The sequence below is a fragment of the Microcebus murinus genome, chromosome 6, assembly GCF_040939455.1.
Source record: "Microcebus murinus isolate Inina chromosome 6, M.murinus_Inina_mat1.0, whole genome shotgun sequence".
NCBI classification, from domain to species: Eukaryota; Metazoa; Chordata; class Mammalia; order Primates; family Cheirogaleidae; genus Microcebus; species Microcebus murinus.
In genome coordinates, this window is record NC_134109.1 from 104161937 (window position 1) to 104174938 (window position 13002).

At 55.9% G+C, this 13002-nt stretch overlaps 1 protein-coding gene across 1 annotated transcript in view; it reads left to right on the forward strand.

Moving 5' to 3' along the window:
* Positions 1–11421, forward strand: part of CORO2B (coronin 2B) — a 136224-nt gene extending 124803 nt beyond the window's left edge. The window contains exons 7-12 of the mRNA XM_012768353.3: positions 809–913; positions 1542–1638; positions 4675–4787; positions 5122–5212; positions 5408–5547; positions 9464–11421. Coding sequence (XP_012623807.1) covers positions 809–913; positions 1542–1638; positions 4675–4787; positions 5122–5212; positions 5408–5547; positions 9464–9595 — 678 coding nt within the window. The 3' untranslated portion in view covers positions 9596–11421. The remainder of the gene's footprint in view (positions 1–808; positions 914–1541; positions 1639–4674; positions 4788–5121; positions 5213–5407; positions 5548–9463) is intronic.
* The last annotated feature ends 1581 nt before the right edge of the window (positions 11422–13002 follow it).

Consider the following 13002-nt stretch of genomic DNA (forward strand, 5'->3'; position numbering starts at 1 on the left):
CGCACCCAGGCAAACCACGGTTGGCCTCCAGCCAGACCTGGCTGGACTCCTGGCTGGGTCAACAGCATCGTGGGGACCAGTGTCCGGTCTCTCCCCACCCTCCATCCTCGCCCCGCCACCACCTCCCCCAGAGCAGAGGTGCAGGCCAGTGAGCAGGCCCTGGACGGCGGCAGCAGGTGTGGGAAGGGGGTGCTCAGCTCTCTGCGAGCAGCAAGGCCTGTCTCCCCGTCAGTTGAGCAAGGGGAGCGAAGAGGGGCATTTGTTAAGGTCCGTCCTGCTGCAAACTCCCGGTTCTTGAAAGAGCTGCTGAGGACACAGCAGGACAGAAGCGGGAGCGGGGTGGAGGGCAGATCAGAGGGCTGGAGGAGGCATCCAGCCTTGGTGGTCACTTCTTCAGAAAGCCAGCCTGGGCCCGCGCCGGCTCTGCAGCAGCCCCAGCAGAGAAACCAGCCAGGGGCACAGAGGGCTCCAAGGGCCGACGTCAGCCACACCTGCAAGACGCTCACCCTCTCTTTCGAGAGTTGGGCGCTAAGCCCCGGAGAGATCAAGGGACTTCCTGGGGGCACACAGCAAGGAGTGGGTTTGGGGAGGGGACACTAAGAACGAGTCCCCTGCCTCCCACTGCCACCGTCCTCGGCTGCTTTCATGACAGGGAAGTCCGTGTTGCCCCCACTCACAGGACAGGCTTTTTAACGTCTGCGGAGGTCTTGACGCAAAGGGGTGTGGCTCTGGGGGCCCTTGCTGGGATTTGGGAAGGTGGCCTGCCGTCCTGCCTGGGCACAGGCTGAGACCAGCTCCCCTCCCGCAGGAGGACCTGTCCATGCCCCTGATCGAAGAGGAAATCGATGGGCTCTCTGGCCTCCTGTTCCCTTTCTACGACGCTGACACCCACATGCTCTACCTGGCTGGGAAGGTAGTAGGAGGTGGGGGAGGGCCTGGAGCAGCCTGTCAAGCCCTGCCCCACCCCTGCCCCACCCTTGCCCCACCCCTGCCCCCTAAGAAGCGCTGCCTTATCCTCCCTGCCCCCCTACCGCCACCCAAGCCAGGCTTCCCTCCCGGGTCCCACCCTCCCCGCCAACACCTGCCCTCAGGTCTGACACCCAGTCTCACTGAAGGCCGAGGATTCTTTCCAAGGTGGTTTGCGGTGGGGCTCTACACTGAACAAAGAGCAGAGCCTGGAGTGTAGACAGTGACAAATGATGGATTTGAGGTTCCTGCCAGGAGATCTTTGCTGCATGCAAACTTGTTTGTCGGACAGCCTTGTCTGGGCTATCTGTACACACGTGCACACACACACGCACACACGCACATGCATACGCACACGCACACATGCACATGCATACACACGCACACGCAATCCCCACCCCACCCGCCTCTCCAGCCCCACTAAGTCCCCTGCGGCGGACTCCCCGGGAGCCAGGGGCCAGGTGTCCCTGGGGGTTTGGGCACCTCCGAGGCACAGGGAGGGGCTCTCTTCAGCGGATGCCTGGGACCAGCCCTCCCCACCTGCCGCCCTCCTCACCTCCGTCTGTCCTGCCCAGGGGGACGGAAACATCCGCTACTACGAGATCAGCACCGAGAAGCCCTACCTGAGTTACCTCATGGAGTTCCGCTCCCCGGCCCCGCAGAAGGGCCTAGGTAAGGGCGGCCGGGGGCGGCCGTGGCCGGTTGCTCTAGAACAGGAGACGGGACATTTGGCTGGGGGCCACCCTTCCTCCCCTAGATGGAAATCAGACTCAGAAGGCCGCAGCTCGTGGGCAAGTCCGAAAAGAACCTACAGGTGCTGCCCCTGGCGAGGGTCAGCCGGCCCTTCCTCGGCCCGCCTGGCACTGCCTGCCCAGCGGCGCTGTCATCCGTGGTCCTCGCGTCCACCGTCAGCCCTGCTCGTCCAGCAGCCTGCAGGGCTGGGCCGTGTCTTCACTCCCACTACAGATAGGGAGCCTGAGCCCGAAGTGGCAGTGACGGTGGTGGGAGGTGGCTCAGTAGCTAAAGGTCAGAGCAGAGTCCTCTAGACCCAGCCCCTTCCTTCCCGAGCCCCTGGGGAGCCGCGACCCCCGAGCCCTGCCGCAGCCGTGTGTGCCTGACAGTCCAGGGGGAAGGAAGCTCCAGGTGCAGCCCTGGGCAGAGCCCTGGAGAGGCCGGGGTTGCCTGCAGTGAGTCAGGCAACCTGTTCTTCACAGCCCACGCTCTCCCTCCACCAAAGTCTGCATTCCTGTCCACTAACCTGGCGGTGCGTGTGATTCAGCGCTTCCACATTTGGGGTCTGAGTCACCCACGAAGCAAACACCTTCATGGGCCCCCTGTTCCCACCTCTGTGGGTGATCTTCCTCCTCGGGACTTGAGCCCAGCTTGTTCCCTCTGGGCATCTGGTAATTCTGGACACAGCCTAAGGCCAGCTTAGGGGACATCAGGACTGAAAAAGCCCGAGCTCTCGTCTCAGTGACCAACAGCAAAATGGAGGCAGGGATGTCTGAGGTCCTGATGACCATCCTGTCATCTTCGTCCTTCCCCAACTGTCTGTCATCCCCCACCTCCCTCACCGACACCCCTGGGTCAAGCAGTGTAAACACCACCCTGGCTTTGGAGGCAGACCTGGGTTTACATTCTGGCTCAACTGTGCACTTAACCCCTCCAAGTCTCAGTTTGCTCATCTGTGAAATGGGGATAATCAAACCTACCTTGCAGAGCTATTACAAAGCTTAGAGACTATATGTACAAGGCACTTGGAAGAGCACTTGGTGCCTCCTGCCCCTTCACACAGTTGTCCAACAAACACTTGTTGGGCACCAGCTGTGTCCCAGACCCTGGTCTAGATCCAGAGATACAGTGGGAAAGAAAACAGAACACGACCTTACTCTCACCGGGTTCACATTCTGCTGAGAGGGAGACAGACAAGAAACAAATAAGTGAGACAATATCATATGGAATGGGTTCTAGACAGAGAATGCAATGGGGTGAGAGAGCCGAGAATGGCTGGGGGCTACTTTAGACCAGGTGGTCAGAGGTGGCCTCTCTGTGGTGACGATATTTTAAGCTGAGATCTGAAAGGCAGGAAGAGGGAAGAGTAGTCCCGGCAAGGGCAGTAGTTAGTGCAAAGGCCCTGTGGCCAGAATGAGCCTGGCCTGTTCTAGGAACAGCAGGGAGGTTAGTGTGTCTGATCATGGCTTAGACTGTGTGATGTAACAGGACATGGGACAGGTGGGCAGAGATCCATGGCATGCATTAGCCCCCAAACCAGTTTGGATTTGGTTGGGAAATCATTGGGGGGTTTTCTTTTCCTTAGGTGTGTGGGTGGGTAGGTGAGAGATGGGGCAACGTGATAGGATCTGAAATGTTATGAATAGTTTAAGATCGCTCTGGTTTCTGTAGGGAGAATGGATTGGGGAGGGGAGGGGAGGCAGGGAGACCACTTAGGAGGCGATTATGGACTTTTAGGCAAGAGAGGAGAGAACTAGGTGGACAGCATGAAGATGGGGGAAGAGGACGAGCCCAGAGGTGTTTAGAAAGTAGGGTCAGCAGGACTTGCTAAGGTGTCAGGCGTGGGGTGAGGAAAGAGGAACCGAAGAGGACTCACCCTGTCCTCGTCCTCCTCACCTGCGGCCACTGGTGGGCATTTACCATGACCTAGGCACTTTTTGCAGTTTCAAAGAAGGTGAGGAACTCACCCAGGGCGGTCATGTAGCTGCTAAGTGACAGAGACAGAATTCAACCCAGATCTGCTGGCTCCAAATCCCACTTGGGTAACCACTGCACCGCCTCCCTCCAGCTCCGGGCTCCTCTGTCGGGGAGAGCAGCCTTGCGTTCCAGCCCAGGACAGGCAGAGCCTCGGCTACGTTCACGTTACAGGGAAAGAAACTCACGTTGCCTGTGCTCGCCGCAGTGCCCGCGGTTAATGAACATCTATCTTCACGCTTTCTCCCCGCCCCTGTGGTGGGGCCACCACTGTCCCCCTCCAACCAGCCAAGGAACTGGAAGCTGGGGCAGTTAGTGACTGGCCCCAAGACTCCCAGCTGGGAAGGGGCAGAGTCAGGGTTTCACCCGGGCTTTGTCTGCCCCAGGGCCGTGTCCTAGCACCAGGCTGCCCCACCTCCCTGTGGCAGGCGCTCGGTGGAGGTGGCTGTTGGGGACGTTGTGGCTAGCGGACACACGCAGACAATGCTTGCACGTGTTGCTGGCTGTGAAAGACGTATGACAGAACAGCAGCCGTAGGCTGGCTTCAAACCTAGGGTGTGTGGGGAATGGCTTCTCCCTCTTTTCTCTCTGAAGACTGGAGACACAGAGGCTTAGAGAAAAGCATTTATTTCAGAAGGGGATGTGCTCCGTGGCCCAGCCCCTGCCTGTTCTGTGACCTTGGACAGCCCCTTGCCCCCTGACCCTCAGGAGCCTCATCTATAAAAGGAAGGGCAGGATTCAGATTTTTCTGCAGTCCCTTCTAGCTCTAAAGGGCCCCACCTCTGAAGTGCACACCGTGGCGAGGCAGGTCTGGCCCAAGGGACTGATTTGAGAAGTGACCACCCCGAGACAGAGCCGCCCTGTGCCCTCTGCCCTCTGCACGCTGTTGCCTCTGAACCTAAGTGCCCGGCACCTCAGCCTCCCCCTGGCGGGAACATCGGGGGTAGGGGCCCCGAGGGAGCGTCCCCAGGGCCCCATAGAGCGGCGTGTGCCTGTCCGCAGGAGTCATGCCCAAGCACGGGCTGGACGTGTCGGCCTGCGAGGTGTTCCGCTTCTACAAGCTGGTCACGCTCAAGGGCCTGATCGAGCCCATCTCCATGATCGTGCCGCGCAGGGTGAGTGGGGTGGGGCTGGGCTCTGCGGGGCCCCTGCCTTGAATCCCAGCCCGCTCACCTGTGACCACCAGCCTGGCAGAGCCCAGATGCGGGCGGTGCTGGGGGCGAGGGTCTTCAGACCCCATGTGGGGTGGGGGTGGGGGCCCTTCCCAGGCGGGGGCCGTTCGGCTTGTGCATGAATGCAGGGGGTGGGGGCAGGGGTGGTTCGTGGTGGGGGCACCGAGTGCAAAGGCTTGGAGGCGGGAAAACAGGCCTCCTGGCTGGGGGGTCAGACTGGAGGGCAGGGGCCTTGCCAGCAGCCCCCGCTGTCCCCACCTCTGCTTCCCCGCTGCAGTCGGATTCCTACCAGGAAGACATTTACCCCATGACGCCAGGCACGGAGCCGGCCCTGACCCCGGATGAATGGCTGGGAGGCATCAACAGAGGTACCGCTGGGGTGACTTGCGGAGAGGCCGAGAGGCTGTGGCCGCCGCCGTCGGCCCGTCTCTCCCCAGTCCACTTGGTGTCCTCCTGCCCGAACGTCCCTCACTCCTGGCCAGCTGGCCAGCATGATGCCAACGAAGTGCGGCAGCGCTTGGCGGGCCGTGGGCGCGCGGTGAGACGCCCCCTGCCTTTCTCAGATCCCGTGCTGATGTCTTTGAAAGAAGGCTATAAGAAGTCCTCGAAAATGGTATTCAAGGCTCCTGTCAAAGAGAAGAAGAGCGTCGTGGTCAACGGCATAGATTTATTAGAAAATGTCCCACCCAGGACGGAGAACGAGGTAAGGGATATAAGTTATCACCTCCACGGGCCCAGCAAGAGCGCGACCTTTACATTGCAATTATGGGCTTCGGGCCTTTAAGCCGGCTGCATTCTGAGGCATTTTTCTTTTGGTGACAAATACCATAAGTAGCCTGCTATGGGCTTCCGTTGCCTCTGACCCCAATAAATAGAGGCTGGGACGCTGTGCAGATACTGGCTCCCGCCCCACCCCAAAGCCTCAAATTCTCCAGCCCACAGAGTTGTGTGTCGCCTCCTGAATCCACTTCAGAATGTCGCTGTCATTTGGTGTTACGGGAGCCCTAAATTTCTGACCAACAGGGGACCCCTGGGCTCCTGCATCGCGGCCCCCCCTTGGTCTCTGGCACTGAGGCGGTGACAGGGACTCCGGCCTCCCGTCTTAGGGTTCTGGAAGTGCTGGATGGGCACAAGCTCCTTCGGGGCCACTCAGGCCGGGCCTTGTGCCCCAAAGACAGCTCCTTCCAGCGCACAGCCCAGTCCCCGGAGCCCCCACGGCTCAGCTGGGCCGGGATTGGCAGGGGGCTGCCGTGGGCCAGGCCGGGGCCTGATGCGGCTGAAATAGAGACGGCCGCGTGGCCCCCGCCCCCACAATTGAGTCCCCGCTCTGCCATTTCCTGGCTGGGATCTGAGCAGGTTTCCTGACCTTTCTAAGGCCATTTTTTTAAATGGTAAAATAAGGCTACGAAATGCTGTGAGCATTAAGAGGTAATCCGTAAGTGTCTAGCACCCTTCCTAGCTCTTGTGAAGCCCTGGAAGAAAGCATCCGATTTATTAGCTATCTATCGCTGTGTAACAAATCACCCCAGAACGTAATGACTTAAACCCATAAACACTTAGTACCTCGCAGTTTTGGGGGTGCCTGAGGCTCGAGGTCTGTCACGGAGGTAGTTGTACTGTCCCCTGGGGCTGCAGTCACAGCTGAAGGCTCAACTAAGGATAATCCGCATCCAAGTTCGCCTGTGTGGTTGCTGGCAAGACCCGCGTCCCCAGAGCCTACTGGGCTGAGGGTCTCAGTTCCTGGAGGGCTGCTGGCCAGAGGTTCCCTGGGGTCCTGCCGAGTGGACTTCCCCCCCACAGGGCCGCTCGCGGCGTGGCTGCTGGTTCCCGCCGACCGTGAGAGCTAGAGAGCGGTGGGTTCCAAGGTGGCAGCTGCAGCCGCCTTGTAACCTCATCTTGGAAAGGAGACCCCCCCACTTCTGCCCTGTGTTATAAGTTTGAAGCAAGCTATTAAGTCCCGCCGCCCTTGGGAGAGGGGGTAACGTGGGGACCATCTTAGATGCAGCCTGCCTGTCCCACCAACTTATGGTGTCACAGTTGCTAATGAAAGTAAGACCCTTCTTGGCCTCTGGGGCCCTGCTGTCTTAAGGGAAGACTGACAGGTGTCCTGATAATTGCTATAAGATATGCTCATGACATTGTGGAGGGATGTTCAGGGCTGGACGAAATGACGTCATAAGTGGGATTTGCTCCCAAACAGTCCCTCATCGGGGTGGTGCCGGGGAAGTGGGGAGCAGTAGACATGGAGTAGGAGTGGTCACATGTCATTAGTTGAAGCCAGTGATGGGTACTTGGGGGTTCATGGTGCTATACTTTTCTATTTCTGTATATATTAACATTTTCCATTTTTTCATTTAAATTTTGTGTCCTTTTTTGAAAAAGTGTCCTTTTTGAAAGGTGGAGATACATAGGTTGCTGTGATAGCCCAGGTGGGCAGTAACAAGGACTTGAGCCTGAATGACAAGGTTCTGGCACAGAGTAAGGAGGAGACAGGTTTGAACATTAGTTAGAGCAAGCTTAACATTTAGCTACAGAGTTGCCTGTATGAATCAAAACTGAGAACATTGAGGAAAATCATAAAGGATCTCTGAGCAGAAAAAAAAAGATGGCGCAGCCTCTCTACACTAAAGCTGCAGGTCTTCCTCGTTGGGGAGCAGCTTCCTCATAGCCTGCTGACTCTGGCTTTGCACATAGCTTTAATCATCACAGCACGCTGGAAGCAACCAGTTAGAAAGTAGGGCTGTAAGAGGTGGACGCGTTGATCTACGTGTGAGGAGACAGCTGATAGCTGGATGCGGCAAAGGGTCTTACGGTTGTGCAACTCACTAACTTTACTAAAACTCACTGAATTGCACACCTAGCATGAGTGAATTTTATGGTACGTGAATTACACTTCAATAAAGCTGGGCTGTTTTGGGGTTTTGTTTATTTTTTTTTTTTACCAAAGCTGCCCAAAAAACTATGCAAAGAAAGTTGGAGAACTTGGAAAACACAAGAGCAGTAGAATCATTTAGTATAAGGGTAAATAGCAGGTAAATGGCTCACGTCTGTAATCCTAGCACTCTGAGAGGCCGAGGAGGGTGGATCACTCGAGGTCAGGAGTTCAAGACCAGCCGGAGCAAGAACGAGACCCTGTCTCTTCCAAAAATAGAAAGAAGTTAATTGGACAGCTAAAAATATACAGAAAAAATTAGCTGGGTATGGTGGCGCATGTCTGTAGTCCCAGCTACTCGGGAGGCTGAGGCAGCAGGATCGCTTGAGCCCAGGAGTTTGAGGTTGCTGTGAGCTAGGCTGACGCCACGGCACTCACTCTAGCCTGGGCAACAAAGTGAGACTCTGTCTCAAAAAAAAAAAAAAAAAAATGGCCAAATAGCATATCATCCCTCTGAACAGACGAAACCATGACTGGTGATTTGTTGGTTAGCAAAATTTTATTTTAAAGTCAGTTAATGGAGGGAATCCTAAAAATGATACATACATTTGTTAAGACATTTATTTCACTTAAAATGTAAAACATATACGTTCATTCAGCATATTCTGACGCAGGACCAAGACCTTTTCTTTGAGGAGGCCTCCCCTGGCTGGAATCTGCCACATCTTTCTCACACCAATCGTGCCTTCCCTCTAAGGCCCAGCTTCAGTTTCTCTAAGGTGGAACCAGAACTCAAAGTCAATCTGAAAGCAAAGCCCTGGTTTTTTACAATGTTTTATCTAATCCTTTATGGAGACAGGTTAATCGAGGTATAATTTATCTATGGTAAAATTCATCCTTTGTAGTGAATAGCTCTAAAAGTTTTGCAAACACACAGTCATGTAGCACCATCACACAATCAGATACGGATTATTCCCCAATCTTTTTGCTACATCATTCGCTCCTAATTCAGCTGCAATTTTTTTTTTTTTAGTATTGCCTTTATCAAGAATTTCTAAAGCATTTAACTAAGTTTTTATAGAAATAGCAACTCTCTTTTTGTGCTCACCTCATCAGTTTATATCATATTTAATTAAATTATGCAGTCACAATAACAAATGTAATTCACACCAGAAAGTTCGAGAGCACACACAATTCGTAGCAGGTAACTCAAGCGTACGGGGGTCCATGAGTAGCCTGCTGCCTTCCAGGGCTCGGGTTTGGTGTCAGCATATTTCACAGAAGTGGGAGCTGGTTCATCCGGGGAGTCATTTTCGGGAAGGTTTGCCCCGGTGCCTGTCCTCTGCCCGTGCCCACCCCAGGAAAGATGCCCCTGCCCGGTGCAAGCTTTGGTGTTCCTGTCACAGCTCCATGTCAGCAAGGAAAAGGCTGGATTTCATGCAGTGTCCCAAGCCTTCCGGGGAAGAAGATACATCTTAGAAAGGTTTCCATCTAGGGTGGTAAAGAAAAGCATTAGGTTAGGCCCCAGAAAAGGGTAAACTTAGCATGTTTGGAAAACCCTGTCAGGTCCCTCCTTCCTCAGTGGCCCTGAATGGGCGGATGAAGCAAGTTTTCTGCCAAGGCAAGGTCAGAGCCGGGGGCGAGCCCGGGGACGGGCGGGCACGGCGCGGGGTGTCTGGAGGCCCTGGGGTCCTCTTCTCACCTGCTCTCTCCTGGCCCTCTGCGGCCCCTCTCTCCCCCGCCCCAGCTCCTCCGAATGTTCTTCCGGCAGCAGGATGAGATCCGACGGTTGAAAGAGGAGCTGGCCCACAAGGACATCCGCATCCGGCAGCTCCAGCTGGAATTGAAAAACTTGCGCAACAGCCCCAAGAACTGTTAGCTCCCCAGGTGGGCTGTTTTCTACGCCGATCTCTCCGTCGCTTCTACTCGTCCCTTAACGTCCCCTTATCCAGTGACCCCAGAGACAGAGCCAGGACTGGAGCCGGGGGCCAGCCTGAGGACCCCACCTGCCAGCTCGAGAACTGGAAGCCAACCTTGGACCTCCTGACCTCATGCTAATGAAAGTCCCAGGCCTCTCCTGGAGACCCCCTGCTGGCAGCCCGTCATCCCCCCCCCCCCCCGCCCGGCCCCCCAGGAGCCAGGCTTCCCCTCAGCTGGGCGAAGACCACGTCCCCCCGAGGGGGTGCCCTCAATGGACCAGGGAGCAGGGAGGGAAGCAGGATCCCAGCTAGACTTAGACGTGAACTTTCCCCCTGTGCAGGGGGCTGCCAGGATGTCTCCGCATGCTCCCTCCCGGAGCTCTCAGCATCCCTGATGGGACCACGGGGCAATGGCTGGGTCACAGGCTCCCCTCCCCGCCTCCCACCTCCCCCTGTGCTCAGCAGCCCGGGAGCCTGACTCACCTGACGAGGGCAGCCAGCAGCCCCCCCGCCTCCTGCCCCCGCCTTGTCTTCAGGGAATTGAGAGGATTGCTCTCCAAGGCCATACTGACCCCTTCGCCTTCCCGTGACTCTCCTCAAAGCTCTTGCACACCCTTCTCCCATCTAATTTATGAGCCAGGCAGGGTCGGGATTAGCATCCCCGTTTGACAAATGACAGAACTGAGGGCTGCAAGGGGGAAGCGACTTACTAGGTCGCCCAGCAGGCCTATGGTGGACCCGGGGCTGGGACCCTGGCTGTCCAGACCCCAAGGCCAGGGCCCTTCCCGCTGCATCGAGATGCCAATCCCATTGTGGGCTTCGCGGTGCCCAAGTCTCCGTGGAGAGTGAGAACTGGAAGCCATCGCCCCCTCTGCCCAGCACCAGTAGTGCCCACGTGCCACACTGCCCGGCCAAGGCCCTCCCGCCAGTGCCCCACGTCTTCCCGGCCCTGCACCCTCGACTCCCAGCCCCCAGGGACTCCATCCCAGATGAGGCCTCTGCCTCTTGGAGGCTGAGGCCGAGGAGGGTGGAGCTGGGCTGGGGAGGGCAGAGCGGGGCCGGTCGGTGGCTGCTGGGGTGCTCTGCGTGTCTGGCCACCACTCGCTCCGCCACGTCCAGCCTTATGCACGTAGAATGACCGCAGCCACTCGCATCAGCATAGCACTTTAAGGTTTACACAGTTCTTTGACACACAGGATCTCCTTGAGCCTCACACCCACCCCATTTTGCAGATGAGGAAACAGAGAAGTGGCCCAAGGTCACGCAAGTCTGCGACGCCACGTTTCATTTGGTCTTCTCTACATTTTCTTTCGTCCCTTCTTTTCTCCTTTCATCTCCCACTACCCACACAGGGGTAACAAACACTGTTCTCAGAAGAGCCACAGTTTGGGGGTGAGATCTGGGATCAAGAAATGAGGTGTCCACTCCTCCCTCTCATTAGCTAGGGTCTGCTAGACGCATTGTAGCCACACTCGCTTCTCCGTGGCCGCCCTACAGAACATACCACCCGCGAAGGCCGGGGCCACCCAGGCCCCTCCGGGTGAGCTGGGCAGGGGAAAGCCTCCACCCTCCGGCCTTTGCTCTCAGAACCTTCCATCCTCCCAGCCAGCTAGGGCAGGGCCACCTCACCTCCACCCCTGCAGCCAGACAGTGTCAGCTCTCATCGCCTCCCCACATTTCTGGAGCTTTTTTTTTTTCCTTCCCCATTGACCTTTGTGGTCTTCTGTGATTATTTATGCTGCCTCCCAAGGATAGAATTGAAATAAAATGTTTTCAACTTATCCAACCTGGACATAGCCATCTCATTTAACCTCAGGTGGTTCCTTCTTTTGGTCACCATGGTATCTCCATGGTCAACTCCCCACCCACAGCTCCTTTGCCCTTCTGGAATCACAACCCACATCTGTATCTATAGATATAATTTCATACTTTCATTCATCTCAGCACTATGGACATTTTGGGCCAGATAATTCCTTGCTGGGGGCCACTTTGTACATTGTAAGATGTTAAGCTGTATCCCTGGCCTCCACCATTCGGTTGCCATAGCAACCTCCCCACCCCCAGTTGTGACAACCAGAAATCTCCCCAGATATTGCTCAATGTCCTGCGGGGTGTCAGAGTCGCCCCCCAGTTAAGAACCACTGTTCTACGGTTATTCATTAGGTACCTGCTCCATATCCAGCCCTGCGCGCTGGGGTCTGAGGAGACCAGTGTTCTACATTGGAAAGGTTTTTAGAGTTTGCAAATCTCGAGTCCATATACTTGACTCATTTGATCTTCACGCCAGCTCTAATGGGCAGGTCCTATTATCATTCCCATTTTCAAGAAGAGTATTCAGGTGCAGAATGGTGACAATGCTCAAGGTCACTGAGCCAGTGTAGACACATGGGGGGAACACGCATGGGGACGGGGACCTTCTGAGTACAGAGCCAGAGGAGATCCGTGCTCCCGGTCCCCAGCCAGGCTCAGAGCTGGTGGAGTCTGTCCTGGGAGGACTGCTGGGGCCTGCCATGCGACCAGGGGTGTTGGACACCCTCACTCCCTCACCAGTCCAGGGTTGTCTTGGAGAAGAGTTGTCAGGCTGCAAAGTGGACAGGGACATGGCTAGGTCTCGGCTAGGCCCCTGGCTAGCTGTGACCACCCACTGTCTAGCATAAGTGGCACAAACAAGAGGTTTATTGGGAAAGGGAAGCAGAGGATGGCTTCCTATAGAGGCTGGGTACACAAATGTACTTGTGCTGAACCAGAATTTGGACAAAGACACTCCTGGAGTTTCTGCTCTAGATCAATTCACAAAGCCTGGGTTTGAATGAAATTCTCATTTCGCTGAAGTCTGGCCTTCATAAGCTCCCCTCTCCTGGGTTGCTGGGAAGAGGGAGCTGGTTGCTGGCTGAGACTGCCCTTGCCTGGGCCCTGGGCGACAGGTGAAGGGACAGGCGATCTGTTTCATCTGCACCTCCGTCCCATCTAATCCCCAACTCTACCCTGACTGGGCAGCCCCGAAATCATTACTTATTATGGTGGATTGTCCAAGGTCAAGGTCAAACTTGATTCCTCCCCCATCAGTTCATTTTCCCAACTGCTCTTGTTGAATAACCTATCAATTCCACACTGGTTATCTGTGTGTCCTCAAGTTCTTCCTTTGCTAGGATATATTCCATGCCTGGTCAGTTATGCTGACCAGTTACCAGCCTAGCCCGACACATTGCTTCAATTATTTAATCATGTAGGAAAGTGAGCACGTCATGGCTCTTTGAACCCATCCCCACTGCCATGCTCCTCACCAGCTGTTTGCTGCCTGCTTTTCTCCAGGGAAAGATACCTTAGGCAACTCCAGATCCTTCTCTTCTATGAAGAGGTCCCCATG